Raw genomic sequence first — 26,808 nt, forward strand, 5'->3', positions numbered from 1 at the left:
CAGCTGGTGAATTCAGAGATCTCACAACAGATATGGAGCTCCAGCAGGAGTTGTGCTGACATTCTGGTGCGTTCAGAAAGCTCACTATGCATACACCACACAACCAAAGGGGTCTGGCCACATGCCCCTTGCCACAATCCTAGATCCACTTATAGTAGGGCCCACGGTCTTTCTTACATGTGCATAGAAAATAATTACTCGGTTTCATTCTACAAAAAAAGAAGGTTCAGAAAAATAAAATCCAAATTCCTGACCCTCAGCTGGTATAAACTGGCATGTTTCTACTTAAGGAAATGGACCCATGCCAGTTTATATGAACTGAGGATCTGGTTCCAGATCTGAGTTATAGACTCTAGTTCACTCATCTGAAGCCAGGTTTTAATGGTGCCTGTCTTAGGACATTCAGCTTGCACGCAAGCTGTTCCTCATGCTCACAGGCAATTCCCAGAACCATTTAGGTATTTGACATGCTCAGACACATTCCTTTAAAATTCAGGTCTTTTATTACAATAACCATTGAACTGTATTTGAAACTAAACTAGATACCTTTGACTTCAACTAAAAAGCCCTGAGAGAGAACCCAGTCTTTCCATCACCTCCCCAACTAGTGCCAAACATAGTCTCTCTCATCTGCCCAAACGTAGAGGATAATGAGAACTGAGCTGGGCAATTTGAGAGATGGCACAGAAATCCATGCTACCAGGTATCTTTCAGAGGCTGAACAATGCCCTCAAACCTACTACTCTTAAGGGCTTTTCTTACTTATGAAGGATGCTCTGTCTAGCATTTCAGTCTCAATGTCATGGTGGCCTCCATGCAGCCTTAACTACAAAAGCACTATCACTTAGGGAAATGGTTTTATTCTGAAAAGTACATATATTTAATAAACATATTCCTGCAAAATACTGATTGTGCAGTATGTTCCCTACCTGCACCACTTGATTTTCAAATACTTGAACAAAGTATTAACACATTTAAAAATATGTGATTATACCTAAGCTCCTCCAATACAACCGTGTTGTCATATGGCCCCACTACTAATTCTCCAAGGCGCCTATCTTCTCCTGTAGGATGAAAAGTTACTTTATATCCTTTGACTTCCCCAGGGGCTGGCTCCCATGATACTCTGAAGCTGGACATAGTAGAATCAGAAGTTTTCAGATTTCTGGGTGGCTTAAATGGAGAGGCTGCAATGTTCAAATAAAAATAAATCCATGATTCACATAATTCATATTCATGAAACCCACCAGAAATATCACTCTAAAAATTTTGCTTACAAATATGGTCTTAGTTATTTAATTAGTTATATGGGGGGGGGGTTCAATTTATGACCAATATTTAAAAAGCAGCTATTCTGGGCTCCTGTTGCTTCTGCTTTAATATACTTGAGAGTACTGAGATGTGAGTGATAAAGTAAGCAGCTCCTTAACTCAAAACAAGAAAATAAGAAAATTACCCAGCACCAGTGAAATCAAGCCCAACCATCCCTTAGAAAACTTCTTATCCTCAAGACTAAAATCATTTGCAGTATTTCTCAAAGGTGCAGATTTGAGCTATTTCTAGTTAAATGAATATATTCTGAAGCTGAGGCCCTTCATAAAAAATGTTCTGCCCTCTTAGTAATGAGAAGACATACCCCCTTTCACTGACAACAGCCTTGTCACTGTGGTGAGGAGAGACAGCAAGTCTTTGAGGTGGTTAGGTCTCAAGCCATTTAAATCATTATTGGTCAAGAATCAAACTTTTCATTCCAACTGGAAACTAGCTGCCAGCCAATGCAGAACATAGAGCATTGAAACCAGGTGCTCCAGACATGGCACAGTGCTTAATAAGCAAGCTGCTATGTTCTGGGCCTCTTATTGACTGATTTGATTTGAACCACATTGCAATGCTGTAGTCTCAAGATGACAAAGGCTGAGGTCACAGCAACTGAAAAAGAAATTGTTTTAGTCTAGACCAGGGGTCGGCAATCCCCAGCATGCGCGCTGAGCATGGCACACAAGGCCATTTTACTCGGCACGACACGGCCAGCCCCAGCTCTGGGTAGCTGCTGCCAGTGGGGAGCCCAGGCTGCTCCTAGAAGGGCTTGCAGCATCCCAACTGCCTGCTGGGAGCAGCCTGGGCTCCTGGCTGACAGAAGCTACCCAGAGCCGGGGCTGGCTGCAGCCAGGAGGCTTCAAACAACTGTGTCAGGCTCCGGCATCAGCTCTGTACCAGTGCGTGCACCCACATGTCGGAGCGAGCAGTGGGGGAGGGGTCTGAGGCAGCGCAGCCCCCGTCTCTCCCCCGCTCCCAGCACAAAGCTGATGGCAGGGCTCCAGAGCCCGACGCAGCTGTTTGTAGCCAGCCTGGGCTCTGGGCAGCTACAGCAAGCAGTGGGCAGACTGCAAACAGCTGCGCCATGCTGCACAGCTCTGGCATCAGCTCCATGCTGGCAGCGACTGCGTGCACACCTCAAAGTGGACAGCAGGGCAGCACAGCTGGCCCCAATGTGCCTGTGCAGTTGCAAGGGACAGTAGGGCTGGGGGGCAAGGGGCATAGGGCAGCAGGGCTTGGGGGCACAGGGCAGCAGGGCTAGGGGACAGGAGGTTTGGGTGGGGGGCAAGGGGTACAAGCAGGGCATCCTGCCATGTACCCCTTGCCCTCATTTTGTTTTTCTGGCATGCCAGCACTCCAGCACCTTCCAAGGTAGGCATTGTGGTGTTTTTCAGCCAAAAAACGTTGCCTACCCCTACTCTAGACCAAGGATAACCAAAACCCTGCAGTGCCCTTGTTGCTCTACTGGAGCTGTCCAAACACAGCTGGAGGCCCAGTCTTGACCTTAAATTAATGTTTTATGGGCCCACAACTTCATTCAGTAATTTGTCACATCTCCCAGGTGTTTCCTACTCCTGTCTAGATCGGCATAAATCATAGACAGAACTTTATCTAACTAGTTCACAAATGTGCCCCGATCTTCACTAAATACTGGGCAAACTGTCTAGCAGCACTGCCTCCATCAGACAAAACAGACATGTGACATCAGTGTCTTAAAAACAGTGTCATCAGTGTCTTGAAAACACCACAGAGTGCACTTCCTCTAACTCAACAGCCTCATACGTGTGCAGAAAAAGAAGGAATAAAATGGACTTCTGTAGAACCTTTCAAGGTAGCCCATGGGCCTAAAGGGAAGTTACATAAAATTATATACCAAGTTAGAGAGAAAAGTTTGTTAACCCTCATTCAAGTACACAGGAAAATCAGATACATATAAACAAAAAGGTATCATCATGGAAGGCCTTATTTCAACCCCCACATAAAGACAGGCTCAATATGAAGACTGTCCACTATTCAAAGCCTTGACTAAGGTTTAACATACATTATGGCACATCCAGAGGATTCCAAGACAGAATTTTGTCTCTTCAATAGAATACTCCCTAAATGGTTTGCAGCGATTTCTATTAATCCCTGCTCTTAATTTCTGTTAGTTCTGTTTATTCTTTGGTCTTGAAAGATCTGGCAAACAACAGACTGACACTTGGTGCAACCTACCACTGTTTTTCTACCCCCTAGAATCATTACCTTTAATCATAAAATTCTGACTATGCAATCACGTTTCTTAGATCATGCATACCTGTTGTTCCTTTTCCTTTTCTTGATTTTCCTTCTCCAAAATCATATACAGGAACAACAGCAATGTCATACATGGTCTGTGGCTTAAGTCGTTTTAACACTTTGGTTGTAGATGGAGGTGACACCTTTACAAGCATCTGCTTTCCTCCACTACGTGGTCGGTATAATACACGATAGCTCAAAACGTTCCCAGGTGCAGGCTGCCATTTAACTCTCATTGTAGTCTCTGTCTCTTCATCTACTGTCACAGTCCTGGCATTTGGTGACACTTTAAGGTACAAAAATATGGATAAGTGTTTACTATGTCGCATCAAAACATGAACAGATGTGTGTCTACAGATTCACTCTGTTGTATGACTACAATCAGTACTTTTCCTCACATATCACAATGACAGCAACTCATTAAACAAAATGAAGAGTTCATCTATGATCTTAAGAATCCAGTATGAAAAATCTTTCTGGTGTAAATGAATGTAACAGTTGCTTTCCATTACAGTAAAAAAAAAGCACAGTTCATATAATGGAGTCCATCATAACTAGCAGTTTTACATAGTAATAGCTTTTGGAAATCCATAGTGTAAATCAAGGCTGTCTAATTTCTAAGTGACCAACTGCAATTTATAGGCCCCTCAGGCAGCATACTACACCAACACCACTCCCCTCCCCACTTCCACCCTGCACTGTCCTGGCACCTCCCACTCCCCACTTCACTGCATTGCTCCACATCATGAGAGCCTGGAGCTCCCTGAGCCATAGGGTCCCAGCAGCTGGAAAAGTTGTGGAAATGACAGCTGGGTGAGGGTCCATGGGCTTCAGGTTAACCCCTCACAGGCAACATAAGGCAGCAAGTCACAAGTTGGAAAGCCCTGCTGTGTAAAGAATGGATTCAGCACTTTCAACTGCCAGTAACAAAGGGCCCAGTCCTGCATCCACTACTTGTCTTTTGTACAGGCAAAATTAAGAAATTCAGACTTCCACTTTTAAAATTTAGATTTTTTCTTATATGGCACTGCTAAGTTTCTATTAAACTCTTGAGAGGTAAGCTCCAAACAAATGGAGTCTCCCATCACTATTGCCAGTAACAGTATTAAAGCATGCAGAGAGTTAGAAAGTATTTCACTATCACTCCTAAGGCTATGGTTCCCAGGCTTCTATATCATATTTTGGCCTTTTACAAATACTATAAAAGATCTGAAGTGAAGCAGACAGTGAAGATGATTTTGGCTGCCAATGGGGGATGCACCATCCAGGTTTCAGCAAGACAGAGCCATCTTGGGTGTCATAGTCAGTCAATTCATCTCGTGGAAGGGTATGCAACAAAACTCTATAGTACCCTCTCTTAGCATTTGGAACTTCACTCTATTGTATTAACATTAAAAAAGAAAGATTAATATTACGTCAAGTTGGCCACATAAGAAAAATTTAGAAGCATGGGCAAGATGCATAGCAAATATCAAGCCTGTTCACCTGAACGTGGGTTTGAGATTTATATATAAAGCAGGGGAAACGTGGCAGGAAAATGTATTATCCCCATTGGAACATTTTCCACCTCTCTTCTTTATCCTGGGCACCTTATTAATTTCCCCCTCTTCTCTGGCAAATCATACCCTCCAACCCACAGAGCCCCATGATATGATGATCAGGTCCTTATTCTGCAAGGAGAGCTGTTAGTTGCAAAGAGACCATTCACAGAGTCGGACAGTATTAACACAAACAAGAACAAAAGAACTTATATCCATATTATATAAATGAATTGCAGTTTAACATTTTTGATCAAGCAAAGTGACTTGTGATGGACAGTGGGTTTCCCCAGTGGTCTACTCTAGTTCTAATATGGCTCATTGTCTTCATTAAAGATTTGGAAGGTGGGATAGAGTAGATTCTTAGCCAATTTGCAGATGACACAAATTGGTGGAATTGTGCAAATGCTGGAGGCTGCAATCAGAATTAGAATGACCTTGATAAACTGGAAAAATATTCCAAACATGATTAAATTAATTTCAGTGAGGACAAGTATAAAGTCCTACACTTAGGAAAGAATAATCATATGCACACATACAAACTGGGGAATTTCTAGCTAGGTGGGGACATTGCAGAAAAGGGGCTGGGGGTTATACTGGATCACAAGCTGATATAAATCAACAGTGTGACCTTGTTACAAAAAAAGGCAATAGCACAGTCCACTGTATTAAGAGAAATGTCACCTGCAAATTAAGTGAAGCCAGTCTTCTACTCTATTGAGTACTAGTGAGGTCTCACCTGGAGTATGATGTCTATCTAGCATTGGGCATTACACTTCAGGAAAGACAAAGACAAATTGAAAAGTCCAGCAGACAACAACAAAACGACTGAAGATCTAAGAAACATGAGTGATGAGAAAAGGATGGAAGAACTGGGATAATTTAGTTTGGAAAGAAGAAAGCTGGGGGAAGTTAATAATAATCCTCAGCTACCTGAAGTTTAGATAAAGTATGGGAATCAGCTATTCTTTGCGCTGCAGGGAACAGGACAAGGAATAATGGTCTTAAATTGCAGCAATAGAAATTGAGGTCGGATATTAGGAAGAAGTTTTTCACTATAAGAAGCAAATTAAGCATTGGAACAGGCTACCTACAGAGGCTATGGAATCTCCATCCTTGGAACTTTTCAAAACCAGATTAGACGAGCATTTGTCTGGAACATTTTAGATAGGGTTGATCCTGCCTTAAGCATGAAGTTGGATTAGATATCTTCTTAAATTCTCTTTCAGCTCTATTTTTCTATTATTCTTTTATTCTATAACATTAATAAGAATGCCATGTGTTCAGGAGAAGGGAACAACTGTCCCAGCATGCTAAGGTCAGGATTTAAGCTGCAGTACATGGTGGCAATGCTGTACTATACTCACCATCAGTAAAAGCCTCTCCTTCTAGAGGTGCTCCTTCTCCACTGCTGTAGGAAGCAAAGACTGAAATGCTATATTTAGTTTCTGGTTCCAAGCCTTCCAATACTGTATCCAGTATATTTCCAGGGACTCTTTTCTCTCCAATTGTATCATCATAAAGTGATTTCCATACTATCCTATAATCATAAACAGCTCCTGGAGCTGCTGTCCATGAAAGTCCAGCTGTAGTATCAGTTACATCTTTAACCACCAAATCACGAGCTGAACCACGTTCTGCAAGATAGGGAGCAATAAGAGAGAAACGATGACTAGATGCAAAGACGTTATAATAAAATGTCTAACATTACCATAAAAAGAAAAAAATAAGTATCAAGGGAAATAATTATTTCCCTCTGTTCAGCACTGGTAAGGCACATCCTGGAGTAGTGTGTTCAGTTTTGTCCCCCCCCGCCACTACACAAAGGATGTGGACAGGTTGGACAGAGTCCAGTGGAGAGCAACAAAAACAGTTAGGAGACTGGGGCACATGACTGGGTTAATTTAGTCTACAGAAGGGAAGACTGAAGGGGGAATTTGATAGCAGCCTTCAACTACCTGAAGGGTACCTCCAAAGAGGATGGAGCTAGACTGTTCTCAGTGGTGGAAGATAACAGAACAAAGAGCAAAGGCAGTGGCAATGTGTAGCAGGTGCTACAAGCACCCCCTGAAAGTGCCGGTGTACCCCTTGACTGGCCACATTCGCTGCTTAGGCAATGGGCGGGGGGAGGTGGGAGTGCTGGTGCCCCTCTGCAAGTGTCAGACGCAGTGATCAGCTGTAGGGGGGACAGCCCCCCCCAGTGAGATTGGCTGTGGAGAACCCCTCCCATCAGTGAAACTGGCCATGGGGGAAACCTCCCCCGGTCACTGACTGGTTACTGGCGGTGGGGGCGGGACACATGTGCTCCCCCGACTAAGGTGGCTCCAGTCACCTATGAGCAATGATCTCAAGTTGTAGCAGAGGGAAGTTTAGGTTAGATATCAGGAAGACTGTTCTCACTAGGAGGGTAGTAAAACACTGGAACAGGTTACCCAGAGAGGTGGTGGAAGCTCCAGCATCAGGACGTTTTTAAGACCCAGCTAGACAAAGCTTTGGCTGGCGTGAACTAGTTGGGGATGGTCCTGCTTTGAGCAGAGAGTTGGTCTAGGTGACCTCTTGAGGTCCCTTCCAACCCTAATTTTCTATGATTCTACAAAAATTAGTTCAAATAATACAAATTCATCCTTTTGTGAGGAAGATTATGACCATTCTTTGCCAAAACAGGCACTCAAAGTTAACTTTAAGCCACACTTAATCCTTCCCTATTCACCAAGACAGTCAGTCTTCAGTATTTGCAGAATAGGGTTGGGATTAATGCAGTTAATTGTTTTTATCTTCCAATTTATCAATTATACTCTATGATCGTGTTCTTCCCATTTTAAGGGAAAATAATGAACTGTCATAATTATCTGCATGATGAAACTCCATTATAAATTCTTTGAGCCCTTAACATTTTCTTTGCTTGTCTTAGTATCCCCTTGTTCATATAATTTCCTCCAACTCCAAAATATCTATCCTCTCACATCTTTTTATAAGTCTTTATATTCAGATAAGATCCCTCTGGAGATCTATTCTGCCACTAACCTAGGGCACATTAATGGTTTTAGGGTATATTGAAGTTACCAGAAATAAATTGTTTTCCACTGAGGGAAGAGGCAATACATTTAAAACCTTCTGATTTCGTTTGCTTGTTTAATAGAAAAAGTAAGTCAAGAGAAGTCTCTCCAGTCTATCTATGTCCTATGCCCAAGAGAGGTTGCACCCTGAACCAGCACGGAATAGCTGCTATGTGGAGGAAGTATCTGTTAGCACAGCTAGCAGCTATTGGGGTAACAGGGCAGCCTCTGATGATTTGCATGACAAGTACCAAGACAAAACCCTTAACTGGATGGTGAGAAACACAGTTCAGAGAGAGGGTTAACCTCCTGCCTGCTGGGCATGCTGAAACCTGTCCTTCCCCAAAAATCCTCCCATGTGGTATGGGGGGGGGGCAGGCAGGGGAGGGTGATGCCTGTGATGAGGAGACTCCTGCCCGTGCTACCTGGAGCTGAGGCCTCAAGCTCTCCTACCTCCATTACTGCACTTACCTGTCTCCATTCCAGTGCTTTCCTTTACTCAGCAGCCTGGCCTTGTGCCTCACTCTCACACCCTCAGTTACACTACTGGTTCCTCTGACAGCACACTTGAACCCATAGTTAATGTAATGGTTTGGGTGCAATCATCATCTCTCTGCATCATTTAAGTTGCTCTTTTCTGTATCTTTTACATTCTCATATCATATTTGCTGGTGCCAACATGATAAGAACTGCACAGACGTTTCGGTTTGTTTTTTGGTTTGGGGTTTTGTTTTTTATTTTGATTTTTGTAATAAACTCCAATTTAGGACTATCATCTTTTTTTCCAGCCATTCAGACTCTTCAATGCCTGAGGTCTATGCATTTGGCTGCTACCTTGACTCAAATTCCTGAACAGTTTGGAAATATATCCATTAAATGTTCCCAGTGGGCCTATTTACATCTCATATGTAGCTTCTGCATCAGAAAGCAGTCTAGGTACAGTGGAATATTTGCAGGCCCTCTATCTTTTCTGTACTAAGTTTTACCAACATTTTTATAGTTTGTTATTGTCAGCCTTTATCTATATTAGGAAGAATTGTAAACTAGCTACCTGATTTTCCAGTCTAAGATACTAGCTGAGCTCCAATGACTTATTTGCAGTTTATTGGCTTAAATGTAGTAAAGAATCAGGTTTATGGAGGTTACCGTGTTTAATAAATATACACAGGTGTCACATTAAAGCAAGCTAAAATCTGCTGTTGGGGTGGGTAGAATACCAGGGTTTGTTTTGTTGACTCTTGCAGTAGCAAAGTAGTAGCTATAAATACAGATCCATACACATGCAGATGTGATTTCTAGTTTGACTTGCCTGTTCTGATCTTTACAGGGTCTTCTTGAAGTGAGAAGGGAAGCCCAACCACTGTTGAGTGGCTGTTTAGCACGAGGTTCACCTAGTATAATCTCTACTCAGGGTATCAAATGTGAGAAAAGTCTAGTGCCAACTCTCTGCACCAAAGGTTTCACCCACAACAATAAATACCCACTAATATACTTTAAAAAGCCCACATCTATACCCACTAATATACTTAAATAGACCACTAAAACTTCTTTGAATGATGAGGAAGTCTAAATCTCAGTCCAACCTTCAGGCTTGTCTTTGCAATACTGTCAGGCTTATGACTGACTGTGTGTAGTCACCACCGATTTCACTGCAGCACTGTGCTTAATGGGAGTTGGCAAGATTGGTTCCAAGTTACATACACCAGGGTTTAGGCTTGTATAGTCACTTATCTCCTTCTAAACCCAGATCCTACAACCATTACACAACACCATCCCATCAAATTCAATTGGACTTGTATGTAATAGCTATGTGTTTGAATTATACTGTTGTAGCAGTTACTCAACAAAATAAATACCTGTGGTTTTATTACATTTGAAACATTTGACTTACTTAGGAATTGGTATTAACTTCAAAATCACCAAAATGTTTATTGTAAATATAATGAGCTTCATTAAAATTTTATATATTAGGGAATATAAAACCAAAAGAGAGCACTGTGATCTAGTTGGACTTCTTAGGATATAACTAACAATATAACATAGTAATAAATAGAATATATCTATACCACCTTATTTCAGTAAACCCCAACCAGTCAAATGTTATCCAGACAAGGCTCCTTGAATATTTCATGATCTTTTTCTGGAGGCAACTGATTTTCCTAACCCAACTTTAATACAAATTCCTCTTTCACCCTATGTAGACTTCTAATCTGGCACTGTAAATACCACACTCATATACAGGTACTTTTGATTACACAAAATAAGATCCAGGTTTTTGTTAAAGTTGAATTGGTTATAGCTGTAAGAATAACTACAGTACTGACATTTTCAGTGCAACTTTATTTTGTTATGCTAAAAAGCCAGATATACCCTGACTTATATCCCATCCAATCTCATTAAAATCAATGGCTGTATGAAGTGCAAAGTCAGGGCAGAATCTGGACCCCAAAAACCAACTTTCCTGGAAGACTGAAAAAGGATTTATTTGTCTTCAAAAGTAAATGACACCAATTTTTCTGTCTACTCTAAAGCTTCTGCTCCCAAACTTTGGTTTTTTGTTCAATAAAAAAAATGAATGTAATCCAAATGGAAAAATTACGGAAAGCCCAACTTGATAGAATGCACAGATGTCTCACAATAAAAGAATCTTTCTTTCCATATTCTAATGTAATATAAATATACAAGTCACTTTATTTTGGCTACCTTAAAACAAGTCTCTGCCACAACATGATTTCAGTATTAAACTATCTGCTTCTACATTATTTTCAGCAAGCAACGCTTGGACACCATGTATAATGATATATGTTAGAAAGCTTGCAAAAATAATTATATATTTAAAACCAATACTGATTAAATTATTATATATGCCACTAAATAATAAAGGAAAATAATTTGTTTGCATTAGAGTGTAATGTACATCAGTTACTATGAAATGTTATCTCTGGGGGGAAAAAATAAATCCAGTGGAACTAAATGTATTTGACAGTATGGAAGAACAGGCAGAAAAGAGTGGGGTTGTGGGATTCCTACCAAGCCACCAAACCTAAATGGAAAAATTTGACTTAAATAACTGGAAACTGCTGACAAGACTTCTTACCTTTTAGGGGAAACTAGATTTTTTATATGTTACACTGCCACTAAAGACATTTATTTTAAACAACATAGTAACTTAATTTGCACCTCATGTGCAAAGTATAAATTCACTGACAGAAAATTTTTCACAAGAACCAAGATTGAAAGTATCTAAGATATGGGGAGCAGGCTGTGTTTTAGATGCAGATCAACCGTAAGTCCTAAGTTATTAGGACTTCCCCAAATATTAGCTAAGCTGATATATTTAGAGTTTAGAAATATGTATCTATCACATATATCTACTTATCATTGGGATTTCTACTGGTACCCACCCTTTAGTGTCCAAGCATTTATTCTGTTCTTCTATTTAAGCACTCAAAAAAGCACATTTAAGAAGATTAATTTTCAAGTTTGGCTGTTTATAAGAATAGGAGAGACAGGAAAAGTGGAAAGATAATAGTGACCCATAAAGAAGGATAAGAGGCAGTGGGGATGGTACTGGTTGACAGTGATCTTCAGCTAACAGACAATATATAATAAATCACTTGTAGTCTACCTTGCTTGACACTGAAGCCACTACTGCTGGACCAGTTGATATGGACCCCATCTCACATCATCTTCATTTGAAAATTACCCAGTAGCAATGCTATGGTCATCAAGAGTTCCAGCTGGAAGTACTAAAGTATAGGACAGTAACTGCCCGTACTGCACTGTGTGCGCGATAAGTTTTTATTGCGGAGTAAAAATTGATAAATTGGAAAGATAAGAACAATTAACTCCATTAATTCTGCAAGTACTGACTGTCTTGGTGAATGGGGAAGGATTATGTGTGGCTTAAAGTTAACTATGAGAACGTGTGTTTTGGAAAAGAATGGTCATAATCTTCCTCACAAAAGGAGAATTTATATTATTTGAACTAATTTTTGTAGAATCATAGAAAATTGGGGTTGGAAGGGATCTCAGCAGGTCATCTAGTCCAACCCCCTACTTAAAAGCAGGACCATCCCCAACTAGATCATTCCAGCCAAAACTTTGTCTACCCAGGTCTTAAAAACCTCTAAGGATGGACATTCCACCACCTCTCTGTTCCAGTGTTTTACTACCCTTCTAGTGAGCATATTCTTCCTAATACCTAACCTAAACTTCCCTTGCTGCAACTTGAGACCATTGCTCCTTGTTCTGTCATCTGCCACTGCTGAGAACAGACTAGCTCCATCCTCTTTGGAACCTCCCTCAAGGTAGCTAAAGGCTGCTATCAAATCTCCTCTCAGTCTTCTCTTCTCCGGTCTAAATTAACCCAGTTTCCTCAGCCTCTCCTCATAAGTCATGTGTCCAACTTGTCCACATACTTTCTGTAGTGGGGGGCACCAACACTGGACACAGCACTCCAGATGGGGCCTCACCAGGGCTGAATAGAGGAGAATAATTACTTCCCTTGATCTGCTGGCAGCACTCCTATTTATGCATCCCACTATGCTATTAGCCTTCTTGGCAACAAGGGTACACTGTTGGCTCATATCCAGCTTACTATCCACTGTAACTCCCAGGTCCTTTTCTCATGGTGTATATATGGTGTATACATTTCTGATATATCGATTTAATTTTTCTGTGTAGTTGAAGAACTACTCTGCTGCACTCCCTCCAAACTGTATTTTACTGTTTGTGAAGAATTTCCACACAAAAGAAGAGAAAAGTAATTATCTGATCAGTACTAAAAGTCACCTGCAAATGTCCATCTCATATATCTTGGAACATATCATTTAAAAAATGTATGAGACAGCACTAAATCTTCGAAAGACAGTGAGTTCTTGTTTCAGTCTGCCTGGGAGAAGCATTTTGCAACTGAACATTACACAAAGTTCCTGTGATATGCTAAAAACTTCATTGTAAGGAAATGTCACTTGAGTTAGTGCAATTCAGCCTGTAGGAGGTTATTTGTTTCTAAAACATTCTTATGTTGCTATAGAAACAGCAAAAAAGCCATATTTCTACTTAGCTACTGCTTTTCATTTTTCCAGCAAAGAAGCTAAGCTTTAAGAAACGTATGAAGCAAAAGACATCGTGAAACTAAAATGGAAATCATTAACAATGAATCTGTTTCATCTGCTTCATTCTCTCTGTATAAATTATAAAGAAGGATGACAGACCTGAGCCCTATTGCACTTAACGCCCCCCCCCCACACACACACCTTTCTAGAGATTAGGGGCCATTACTTACTTCCATAAGAATATCCAGAGGGCAGTTAAGTATGGAACTTGTTGTTTAAACTGAATATAATCTGCATTAAAATTACTGGGTCAGATTCTGATTGCAGACCTACAGGGGTCGGTAATCAGGTAGAAAACACAATGGGCTTACATTTCTGCTAATGTAACCTGGCACAGCTCCATTTCATGGAATCATAGGGTTGGAAGGAATCCAAAGGAGCAATATCTGTTATTTCAATGAAGCTGCATCAGTTTACTCCATGAGATACTCTAGCCCAGTAATTTCACTAACATCAGCCAAGTTACTTTGGAATTACTCTGGTGCATAGCTTTGTGCATGTCTTTTCACACCATCTGATGAAGTGAGCTTCAGCTCACAAAAGCTTGCAATATATATCAGAAACTTTTAGGGACATGTGTGTGGGTATACACACCCACACCCACACACACTTTGGTTAACGTATAAGGTGCAAATCTACCCTGCCTTTTACTTGACTTCAGACTAACATGGCTAATTACATCTCATTACTCTGATGCAAGTCAAATCAGAATCTGTCTCTTTGTATTTTGCTCTGAAAAACAGACACAAATACTTTTTTGTTAAATTGCTCTGGAGTTCATTTTGAAAATGGTAATGAAATCCTCTGCTTTTAGAATTCTAATACATTCACCCTTGGAGCCAGCAATTGTAATATTCTTAAAGCTGTGTTAGAACATATCTAACTTCAAGCAAACTGAGCACCCATACAATAGATCTTCATCTTTGAAAGTGGGATTACGATTAAACCTATATGTGTAGACTGCATATCTAGCAATAATGTTTTATTTATTTTAAAACTGCAACCTATAATCAGTTGAGGTTAATCTGTTAAACAGCTAATATACAGTGTGTTCTTGTCATCTGAAAATATGCCTCTGGGCAGAAAAGGAAACATTTACCAGGCATGTTCTTACCACCTCCTCTCCTAGGGGAAAACCGATTAGAAAAACAGTAGCTGTCAGAAACAATTGATTGTTAGCCATCTACTGGATTTCCACTCACCACACTTACTGTGTTTACCATTATATCCAATTCCTGCTGCATGACATGTGGTTTGGCTAAGTTCATGTAACAAAATAAAATGGAAACCCCATGGGAGTCACTTAGGGAAAACAAGGAGAATTTTCCTACATTTCTATTTTGTTCTTAATTTTGAACCAGTTATATATCATATCCCACTAAAAATAAGGAATAATAATACCAGCAGCTTTGATTTCAGCTTAACTGAAAGGTCAACAGGATTTCATTAAGCTGTAGCTAAGGTAAAGTAATATAAACAATAGGATTCTGATTGGGGAAGTCAGGATGCGTCCTTCCCTAGAAACCTACAAAAGCACAGGCGAAAAAGCTTCTGGGGTATCAGACTTCCTTATATTTTGGGAGGAAGGTTGGAGATGTTTATAGCATATTCCCCTTCTTTTGCAGCCTGTAGTTATCCTGTTAATGGATGACATCGTTTCAAGAAATATTAACTGTTGTAACTTTTCATGTGTGGATCCTAGTCCAGAACTACTGAGAAAGTCATCCATCAGCTGAAAGATGCTATACAAAGAGCAAAATAGACCTTTCTGAATCTCTGAGAACTGCATTATCAGGGTACAAAAGTACCCTGCTTGTTCCATGGGCAGAAGGGACACAAAGCTCCCTCCCATCCTCCCTAAAAAAACAGTAAGGAAGAAACCCTTGTCATCAACATGAATTGCCTATGTCTACATGAGCAACTAATGTGAAGCAATAAACTCAGAAGCTGTTTAAGCCAAAGTACACTGCTTATGGGTGCAGCATTTACACATGCACCTCAGACAGCAAAATCTGAGCTGGAGTGGAGCAGGCCAAGGCTGGAAGTAAACCTGGGGGCTCAGCCCCAGACTCTAGGTCAGAGGTGTCCAACCTTTTTGAACGTGGGGCCGGATCATGAACTTTGTACCACCCAGTGGGCCGGCGAGCCATATTTAAAGACCTCACAGGAATCAGTTTCACATCAGGAAGTGATGTCACATGACCTTTAACACCAATGAAGTTGCAGGTGATGACAATGAAATGGGTCTAGAAATGTGGTTTAAAATCCAACTAAAAACAATTTGGTCTAGTAACACTGTTTTATTTTCAACAATCCCCTAGCAGTGCTGGAGAGGAGCGTACCACCCCACTGCACCCTTAATTCCCTGCCTTTGTCCACATGGAAAGCTACAATCTGCAGAGGGGTAAAAATCATTTTTGAACGCAAAACCTTTCTTGACATCTTGCTGTATTTACTCCAGAGAATTGTTGCAGGGATCTGATTTTTCCAAAGGTCAGCAGAGCTTTCTATTACCATGGTTTCATGCCTCTTAGTTTTCAAATACTTGATTGAAATGCATCACAGATCTTTAATTTCTTATCTGCAGGCGCTCCTTCGGGGTAACATTCAGCCGGGCGGGGCAGGAGCGGGTGCTCATGTGGCCTGTCCAGTCCAGCTGCGGCCTAGGGGCGCAGGGGTCAAGGGGCGCCACCTGACACTGCCATGTCTTCCCTGCCACCTGGGCAGCCTTGATGATACTCCCACACCTGCATGCCTGGGCTCAGCATCCAGGGGGACATGTGGGGACCCTACAGGGGGGTGCAGGACATGCAGGGACACTCCCCTGATCCCTCTCCCCTGGGGCAGCCCAAGCCTGACTGGCGGGGTCCCTCCTTCCCTGGGGTGCACGACTCACCACCCCCAGCATGATGTCTGTGGGTGCAGGGGGATGTGGGGAGATGGGAGTGGCTCTGGCTTCCCACCCCAACAGCCACAGCAGCAGCATCTCCTGTGGGCCCAACCGCAGCATCACTACGAGCCAGCATCCGCACCCCCGCGCCTGCCCACCCACTGCACCGCGACCTGCTCCAGCTTGTGCAGCCGGTGCAGACTGGCACGGGGCAGGACCAGCATGCAGATGAGGAAGGGAGGGGTGGGGCTAGGAAGGGACACCATGAAATGAGGGGAGGGAGGAGCCGCATCGCGTTGGCAACGTCAAGCTGACACGGTGTGTGTGGGAACCTTGTCCCTTCCCCAGCCCTTCATCAGCCATTAGGAAGCTGCTGAGGGGGTGGGGGATGGGGGGACAAGGGGTGGGAACAAAAGTAAACAGTGTTTAATTCTGTTTCCCATTGCAGCACCTTGGGCCTCAGAAAATGGCTTGGCAGGCCGCATGGCAGCCTGCAGGCCTTATGTTGGACAAATCTGCTCTAGGTGGTGGCGCTGGGCAGTGGAGGGACTGCCTGGGGCACAAGAGTGCCGAAAGTGTGGAGCTGTGTCGCTAGGCAGCAGGTAGAAGTCTGGCTTCCTGCTGCTTGGGCTGACCAGGTGCAATTTATACATGCAGACACTGTCCACATGTGTGTTTCATCCCAGTTAATTACTCTGCCATAAGATAGTACTGTCCTGAACAGAGTTCAGAGTTGATTAATTTCCTGTGTCCACATGTAGGCAGTAACATTTTACTGTGGAACTAATTAGTCTAGTCTGCAGTAAAGTGCATGTGCAGATGACCCCAGTATGTAGTAATATGCCCCCGATTTCTAGTTTCTCTTGCTAAATTCTTAGCTTTGTACTGACTGTGAACAGTTCATAAAACACTGATCTTCTGGAATGTGTTTATTCTTGGGATGGATCAGCTAGCTATGCAAACATTTTATAGCTGAGATTATTTGAAGCTCCATGGCAAACTTTACCCCTGAAATGTTTTGAAGAGAAAAGGATGAGGCAACTGCATACAGATTACTAAAATAGATAAAAAGGCAAGGCAAGGAAAGCAGGGAGAGCTCCCAGATGGTAAATGATAACTACAGTGACACAACAACTGAGTGGTTTTTTTTCCTGAAGGAGTCTCCCAGAAAGAATATACCAGTTCCACAAGGCTGAAAGCACTATAGAACCACTGTATGTTATAGGAGAGAGTAAGGGGGAGGAGGAGGACGAGCATACAGGAATTAGTAAATAATCCAAAATATTTCTAAGAGAACACAAGTAAAAAAACAACCTACATTAAGTCACAAATAGGCTCTACTGCTTATTCATTAGAATCTCATGAAGCCATTTGAAGTGTTGCAATTTTCCATTTCCTGCCATCACCGCTAAACAATAACTGGACATAGCATTGCTTCCTTATTTTTACCTTTCTTCAATTATTCTAGTATTTTTCCAACTTTTTTATCCCTAAACTTTTCATTTTTATACTAAGCACCACAGCTGTCAGCTGCTGTGGTTGTAACATTCAAACTCAGTAACTGTTTCTTTGATATTATAATGAATTGAAGTGGCAAATAAGGCTGGCGCCATGTGAGAATTCACATGCTAAAGACATCAAGTAACCCATAATAAGATCCTCAGTAGAACAAAGTCTTTTGGTCCTCGTTGTGTTTAGTGCTTTTGGAAATGTTTCAACCTCCCTGTGAACCTTTTGATTTCTTAAACGCTACCAAGAAAGAGAAAACACAAATAACTGGAAAAAATATTCCAAACTCTTTCCCAAGAGAAAAAGGACCATAAATGTATTTTTTTTAATTAATTTAGGTGTGGATTTGGGCTTTTCTTTTTTGATCAGTTTATTTCTCTAGAATTTAAGGTCTATGCTATTTTTATCACCAAACAGATAGGTAAGCCATCCAAGTATAAATAAACTGTTTTTACTTGAGGTTAGCTTGACTATCTTTGTAGCTTAGAAACTGAGGCAAATGCAAGGGCATTTCATTAACTAACTGATATAAAATGATTCCTGTTTATTCATGTTTATTGTAAAATGGCTTAATAAGTGCCTTTTTAGGGCTGTTTGTATAAATCCAGAATTGTCCCAAAGGCGCCTCGACAGGACTTAGGCAGAACACAGAAAGCGGAGTTCTAAAACGCCAAGCTCCAGAAAGGCTCTGCTCCAGCAGCCAAAAAGTCACCTGGGTTCTAGTGCCTGCTCTCAGGATTATTTCTGCTTTTCATCAGCGAAGGTCTAATGAAAATTCATAAACAGTCCTGAGAGAAGGGTTGGAATCCAGGGCTTCCATCTCCCTGAAGAAGGCCCTCATCACTGGGCTATAGTCAGATTCCATTTTGCCTACGCTCCTTCTGATCCCATTTCTCTTGCCTTCCTTTCTGCAGAGTTTCTTCAGTACAGAGGATTCACCCACCTCAGACTGCTTCATAGCCTACTGATTAGTGCACTCTCCTGGGAAGTGAGAAGTGGTTTTGAATAATCTCATGCTGAGGAAAGCTTCTACCTAGGTCTCTCTATTTAACTATAGCACTATTGTGCAAAAGATGGTCAAGCAGCACCCCTACCAGTTGGTTAGGCGTCTACCCGTAGTAGAGGGACTATGTACTCTGTACATAGTGAATGGAACTCTTGAGTGAATGGAAGTACCTTATATACAGCTCCAACTCAGGCACCTAAGGATATGTCTACAATCTGAAAGCAGAAATCTCAGTCTTGCTGCCAAGGAAATACACTCTACCCACCTGCCATCCTCTAGACAAATCAATTCCAGAAATGAGGCAATGAGGATGCCACAGCTGTGGAGCATGGTATTGGCTATGTTGGGGGTGATGCCAGGGACATCCCAGCACATCTTCACAACCTCATTTCTGAGATGATGCACAAAGGGTGAGAGCTGGTAGGCAGCATTTATTGCCTCAGTGGTAAAAGTGATTTTTTGCCACTGCAGTGTAGATATACTCCAAAATTCCACAGAGAGACACAAATTCAGACATACCCTCTGCTTAGCATCTCCTGTTGGCTGGCTCCGGAGCTTCCAACTTTTCTCAAGTGTCCTTTGGCAGCACCTAATTCTCTCAGTTAACTCTCTAGGGATCTTAGGTCCCCAGCCTCATCCACATGGGCTGAAATTCTAGGACTAGATACCTACATTCTAGGTGTTGCAATACTGACGTAAAGATACCTAAGTGACCAATCTAGATAATGCTCTTGTGCTCATTTACACTAAAATCCCTTTCTTCTGCATGAACAGCCTAAAAGAGCATAAGCATAAATAAGCAGAGCCCTCAGTGTTCAAGAGTGAGCTTGACAATTTTCTTCTAGTTTATGGTTTGAATGTGAACTACACTGGACTACATTTATTTGACCTTCTAGGGGTCTCATGATAAGCACACAGTACACAGTAGCACAGTGTGTGCAATACTATATTTTACAAACTGTGTGGTTTCCTGTTTACAAAAGTTTGTTTTACCCATGGCATAAACAAAAACTTAAACTAATGGTCAAATTCATCCCTGGTATAGTTTCATTAACTTCAGTGGGTGAGTTCTGCCTCAAAAGTAAGATGCATCTAATTCAGTTGGTCTAATAAAAGATATCACATCTACTCAAAGAACCTTGCCTGCCTACATAGGCAACTCGTAGCAGGGGGCACGTGACCCCCTGAGATTAGCTGCCACCACTGCCAGCTTCTGCAGGCAGTCACCACCCGCCCTCACCACTGGCATCTGCAGGCAGTCGCCACCCGCCCTCGCCACCGGCATCTGCAGGCAGTCGCCACCCGCCCTCGCCACCGGCATCTGCAGGCAGTCGCCACCCGCCCTCGCCACCCCCACCTGCCCTCGCCACTGGCATCTGCAGGCAGTCGTTGCTCACTACTTCCACCATTGGCATCTCTAGGCAGTCCCCACTCACCGCCCCGCCACATCTTGCCACTGGTGTCTGCAGGCAGTTCCTGCTTGCCTCTGCTGCCTACAAATGGTGCCCCCAGTCTCAGAGGGTACCAGTCGTTCATGTCTCTATAACACACACTTAGCCAGACAGAACATTTATTGAGCTCCCTCTTTATGGTCTAAGAGAAAGGATTTCCCACACTTCTGACTATTTAGTGATGGCAATGCACATGTTCCAAGCAAGAAGCAGCTGCTATACCTGGGAAGTTCTCCACTCTAATGCAGTGTGACAGCAGCCTTCCATTCCTCCAAGAAAACCTGTGGTTGCTAGTTACTCCTGCCAGTCCCCTGTTAACATTCATTTCCTAATTCTTGCTTTTGTTAGTTACATGTAGCCGCTGCACCACACTCTCTCAGCAGGCATGATAGGTGCCTATATATGTGTAGGGAATCTGCTCTGATGTGCTGTAATTATACCACGTCAGAGCAGACTAAATTAACTGAGCAGACTCCAGCATCACGTGTATCAGTGCTCTTGTGCTGAAAAATGGTGGCGGGGCACTTTAGCTAAAGCTCATTCAACAAGCTTTAGTTAAAAGCGTCCCTCCATTCTGCTCCCCCCCTCTCCCCCCAGTCACCATTTTTCAGCATGGGGACACCGATACACATGACAGTCCAGGCACTTTAGTTAGAGCAGCTCTTGGAGCCGATTTAAATAAAGCACCCCTGCCTAAGCACGTCTATAAACACCCAATATGATCCTTCCCCAGTCCCACTCCCAATCCCTCCCTTTTCCTCTCCAGCACTCACTATATTCCAACAGTCCTTGTGCTGTTTGAGTAGAAGGACTGCAGTTACGTTTGGTTCATGAGGAAGAAAATAAAGGGAAGGAGCAAGGTTTGTTATCCGTACACTTCAGTCACAGTTTTACTTCTACAGAAAATAAGAGAAATCAGTGCACCATTGAACATCTCAAATGTAACCATTTGAACAAATATTTGTACAAAATCTAAAAATAATTACCTTCACGTGTTTCTCCTTCTCCATGAATGGCCTCCCCTGCTCCCGAGGCATACAAGGCAGACACAGACACTGCATACCTAGTGCCTTCATCTAACCCTCTCAGCACGGTATTGGTGGTGTCACCCCTTGTGGTCACCTCTTTGGTTTCACCTCCTGCCACCGGAGTGTATGTGACAAGATACCGTTGCACTTTGCCAGGGGCTGCAGTCCAAGATAACTTTAATGTGGATGTTGTAGGATCAGAAACTCTCAGATCTCTTGGATTTCCTCGGACTACACATGGTAAAAGACATTGGGAATATATCATGAAGTAACTTAGGTTTCTTTGGGTTGTTACCATCATTAAAACAAAGATGATATACACCTTTTAAGAACTTTTCCCTTGAGTTTACAATACTCAAAAAGTATTTTGTTTCATTTTGAAAATAATCATAAGTTAAGATAGGAGACCGATGAGGGAAATACAAAACTCTAGCACAAAATCCATTAGTTCTTATTGCCATCTGCATCCATGTTTATTATGTTTGAATAAAGATTGCAACATTTGAACCAAACAAGTTAATAAATATTTATCTATATCTTTCTTTCAGTTTTTCAATGCCACTGCTAAAAAAAAAAACAAAAACAACCAAACAAATGTACTGTATTGCTCCTATCCTCGGTGGCTGAAATTCATTTTTAAAAATAACTATCCAATTCATTATGGAAGCTTGGATACTGCACAGGAAAGTAGACTGAGAAAATGTCATGAATCCTTGTTGACTTCAAGACTCCATGTGCACTTAACACTGCCCACCATGTTTATCACTTAAACTCTGACCATAGCCCTGATGCTTGAAATAAAATCTTGAAGTGCACAATCATTTGGTTCTTAACCCATTGCTAACATCAGTTACTGTGTTGACACTTTTAAATGCAGTTTTGAAAGACAGTATTTCCTAAGAGGAATAAAGCTTTTTGATATTATTTAAAATATTTGAAATTATCAAGATGTGAGACTTAATTCTAAAAACCTACACTGAGAGCCATGATTTGGTCACAGTTTTTCTGTGGTCATGACAGCATACTCCCTTCCGCATCTTCACCTCCAGTAGAACCAGATTCTGTCAATCAAGGCATGGGGCTGGGAGGCAGGCAGTTGCCTGGAACAAGAAACTGTTTCCCAGCCTCTACCCTGATCTTCCGACTGGGGCACAGGGCTGAGAGGCAAGCAGCTGCTGGGAGCAGGGGACAGTTTCCCTACTCACTGATGCCTGGGCTAATTGGAAGCAGTTTGCTCTCAATCAGCTGTCTGTATGTGTGATGTGCAGTAAATCTACTACCTGCATCTACAGGTACTAGCCAACCATGCAGTAGACTACATTTACAGCACAGTAAATGCTGCAAATGTGTAGGTAGTGATGCTTTACTGAGCAGTAGATTAGTCTATTGAGCAGTAAAGCATATCATGTAGATGTGCCCAGCACCAATGAAGTCAGCAGCTATAGAATCAACTCCAAGACTATCAATAATTTTAAAAAAGGAGGAACCAGGAAGGGCTATTTGTTTCCATCCATCTTCATGCACAGCTTCCATTGGTGTCCTTCCATAAATGTATCTATTATTTTATAAGACATGAAATATGAGCACAAAAAAAAAATTTAATCCTGTGTTAATATTGAAAAATTACTTTTTCATTATCCCTCAGTGTATTAAGTACAGAAGCATAGTGAGTCATCTATAAGAAGATGCAACAATACCAAGAAACACTTTAAAAACCATTCAAAAGTACTGAGTTCTGCAATATAGGTTAAGCACTAGGGTTGTGCAACGCTTCAGGTGCTGATTCAATTCAGAGGAGATTCAGCCCAATTTGGTGGCCAAATCTCCAAAACTGAATTGTATCAGGGGGCCAATTAAAAGTTCTGAATCAATTCAAAGTTCTCCAAATCTATTTGGAAAAGATTCGGAGAGCTTCAGCAATTAGGGCAGTCCCCACCTGCTTAGAGCAGGGAGCTGGACCAAGACTCCATATGGATAAATAGGGGGAGGGGGAGGAGGAGGAGTAGCTGGAGAAGTACAGAGGTGATCATGGGGGGACCCCTGCCAGGGCCCATTACATGCCCACTCCCCCAGCCCTCCTGAGAGCCCCCCAGCCCCCACCCGCTGTCCCAGCACCCCCCATGTCTGCCCTGCCCACCCCAGCTCCTGGCCCATTAAATAAAACAAAAAAACCCACACTCGCCAGCTACTGAAACAGCTTCGGGGATTATGGGGGCTCATGGAAGAGCCCCCCATGCAGTGCGGGGCAGCAGGGATCACCCCCAACCTTGCAGGAGCTGGTGAGTCAGAGCTTTTTTTTTTTTTTTTTTTTTTAAAGGACTGGGAGCTGGGGCAGCCAGGACAGCCATGCGACAGGCCTGGGAAAGCAGGCAGGGGTCACGGGGCCCATGGCAGAGCCCCCCATGTGGCATGGGGCGGTGGGGAGCAGCGGAGATCACCCTCCTGCCAAGCGGGAGCCAGTCAGTGGGGCTTCTTTTTTTCAAAAAGCCAGGAGCTGGGGCCAGACAGGGCTGGGAGATTGGGTGGGGGATGGAGCCTACATGATTTGAAGATTCAGGAGCAGCCAAATCTCCAAATCAGATTCGGCCGAATCAATTCACGACAGTGATTCAAATCACTGAATCGAATCACTGTCCCCCGAACTGGCTGAATCTGAATCCAAAGCGAATACTAGCCGCTTCGCACAGGCCTAGTAAGCACAAACCGAGCTTTCAGCAACTACAGCCAGGATCACAGTACATAATGATGTATAAACCTTAGTAACAAATGGCCCATGCCCTGAAGAGCTTATAATTACTAGTTCTCTAGAAAGGAACTATCTAGGTTATTTAATATCATCCAAAGTCATAAGACCTAATTAAAAATCATATATGATTTATCTAGGCACAGATTAGAGATACTCTGGTAGTACTAGCTCATCACATTTAATTAGTCAGTTCCTTGTCTCTCATTAAGAATAAATTGCAAATTATTCAATTTATTTCAATTTTTATATTAAAATTGCCTTTTTGAATATTTGCTACACACCCATCAGCAGCTAAAGAAACATATAATTTCTGACACAGACAACATGCAACATTTCAGTGTCCCTTAACTGTCATAGACCAGTTGCTAATCTGCCTTAATTACCCAGTTGCTCTTAAAATTTAACATTTTAGTCTGGTAACATTTTTAGAATTGTTTAAATATTAAGCCTGACAATTTTTCAAGCCAATGTAAAGTCTACTACTGATTTTAATGAATGTAAGATCAGGCCTTAAATAATCAATTTGCAGAGAGTAGCTAAAAGACATGTCACCTGCTTTCAAATTACACAAACAATTTTAGGCTTGCATGTATTTCTTTCCAGTTTAAACCCTTCAAATAGGATGCTACTATTTTTTGTTACTGATGACTTATACATTTTATTGTCTTTGCTTTACTTATATATGGGTATTATGCCTAAAGCAGACCTTTTTAGGAGGTTCATATTCAAGAACGTATATACAAGTCAAGATCCAAAGAAACTTAATTAAATTGTAGGGTGTAATTATACTGAAGTGTTTCTCAATCAAACTTCCATAATTACAAAACTCATCATTTATCCTTAGTAGTGACAATGTCAAAAAAAGAGAAAGGAACTTATGAATTACTTTCATGTTAGTTATGCTTTTTTCAACATGTCAGCATGCACTACACTCTTCTCAAGCAATACTACAATCTCAATATTTATCACATACCCTCTTCAGTTTTTCCATATCCATTCAACGAATTGCCAGGCCCAGACTGATACTCAGGAATAAGAGAGACGTCATATCTTGTATCTGGAAGCAAGTTCTGTAAAGTTGTAGATCTTTCATTTGCTGAGATGGTTATTTGTTTCCTTTCTCCTTCTGTAGCTGGCCTATATACAAGCCTATACCTTAGCACATTCCCGGGAGCCGGCGTCCAACCAACTTTAAAACTATCTGTAGTTTCATCTGTTATCCTTAAGTTTCGAGGAGCCCCTTTAACTACAAAAAAGATATATAATTTATAATTGGTTGTCTTTAAATCAACCTGTATGTAGAATAAAATGTTTATTAGCTCCAAGTTTACCAGAAACAGTGTATCCAAACCAAAGCCTAAAAGATGCCTCATATAGCAAGTGCCCAGTATGAGAAACCTTATAAATGCCTTGTTTTCAAACAGGTCTTTCTGAAAAATCAGGGCTCATGAACATGTCTCAGATCAGGTACCCAGAATCACTAGTCTCATCTGAAATCTTAGAACTAGGGCTCAAGTGTAAGCTATAACAATATTCTCTCCCAACATGAATATGGTAAAACCTGTGCTATACAACCACATTAAATGAAAAAGCTATTTGGTTATCGAATATTGTCTTTTAATAGAGGTAGAAAAAACTGTACTCAGTACAGTTGAGGACACTGGAAGGAAACTTCTTGAAACAAGAGATTGCCTACTTAGATGCATTATTGTGCAGCTTTAGTTGCGGTCATGTACTTCTGTCCAATCACCATTCATCAATGTTTATCCTACCACAAACTTTCAAAGATTCTTGAAAGTTAAAGGACATTGGAACCAATGGGTCTCCTTAAGTTAATGTTCCTAATTAATAAAAAATTTTACGCTTCTATTTTAAACATTTTATTGAGCATTTAAAGAAGTCTAATTAGATCACTAACCTAACAACGTAAAAATGCGTGCTGCCCTAAAAGAGATCTGTTTATCTATCCTGCTCCTTGACATAAATTATGGCTTCTACTCAGACCATCTGGCATGACTGGATGGATGTTGCAGAGCAGAATTTAACACTTTCCCACAAATGCTATGGCCAAAATGCATCATTTGTTGCCCAGAAGTCATTGAGAGTTTGGACACATGCTTTTAAAAACAAATTCTGCCCTTTAACATTTACTAAATGCTCAAATGCTCTTAGTGTGTGGTTCCTCTTTCATAACTAATTTAATGTGAACATCTGCCTGCCATAAATATTGTTCTTTGTCATTCAATTAAAGATCTGTTTTCAACTGTAACAATAAAAACCTTACTTTTATACAAACAAAATACTTTTATTTTTACCTGACATAAAAATAACACCAGATTTAAAATTCTGTAGCACACTAAGGCTAAAATCAGTTATCAAGAAACCAACTGTTTGACCCAAGCTGTTAGCCAACGCAGCATGCAGAGCTATTGACGTTTACAATCCATTAGTGGGACTTCTAAAAACTGTCAGGATTTCATCACATCAAGATTGTGAACTTTTTAAAATGCAGCATTAGTCACAAAATGAAGTATATTATTGATGCCTCATTTTTAGTAAAGCTGCTTAGCCTGTCTTTTCTTCCCAGTTAAAATCTGTCTACAATATCAGACAAGAAAATATTTTAAGAAATTGGTTTCTTAAGAAAAAGATATAGGGGGATAAACTATTCTCTCTCTCTCATGCATACGTGCACACGTACACAGGATAAAATCAACATCTGCTACACTACTCTTCTCCCAATCCAATTTTAATCAATCCTAAGGAAAAATAAAATGAAATTACTTTTCATGTTATTTCCTTTGATTGCATAGAATCTTATATATGGCAAAGGTCAAAAGTAACCATATGAAATGAAGTAATAGGTATAA

The 26,808-nt window shown here is 41.4% G+C and overlaps 1 protein-coding gene across 6 annotated transcripts in view; it reads right to left on the minus strand.

Moving 5' to 3' along the window:
• COL12A1 (collagen type XII alpha 1 chain) overlaps positions 1–26,808 on the minus strand; it is a 133,882-nt gene that overhangs the window by 84,553 nt on the left and 22,521 nt on the right. For 4 of the 6 annotated variants that reach the window (XM_090035007.1, XM_090035023.1, XM_090035017.1 and 1 more), the window contains exons 12-16: positions 24,912–25,184; positions 21,151–21,423; positions 6,500–6,769; positions 3,614–3,880; positions 995–1,187 (exon numbers count right to left, since the gene is read on the minus strand). The exons of the other annotated variants lie outside the window; for them this stretch is intronic. In XM_090035007.1, the coding sequence (XP_089891133.1) occupies positions 995–1,187; positions 3,614–3,880; positions 6,500–6,769; positions 21,151–21,423; positions 24,912–25,184 (1,276 nt within the window). The remainder of the gene's footprint in view (positions 1–994; positions 1,188–3,613; positions 3,881–6,499; positions 6,770–21,150; positions 21,424–24,911; positions 25,185–26,808) is intronic. 6 annotated transcript variants of the gene reach the window in all.

Source organism: Crocodylus siamensis, chromosome 1, assembly GCF_052110815.1.
Source record: "Crocodylus siamensis isolate JL-2025a chromosome 1, ASM5211081v1, whole genome shotgun sequence".
NCBI lineage: Eukaryota > Metazoa > Chordata > Crocodylia > Crocodylidae > Crocodylus > Crocodylus siamensis.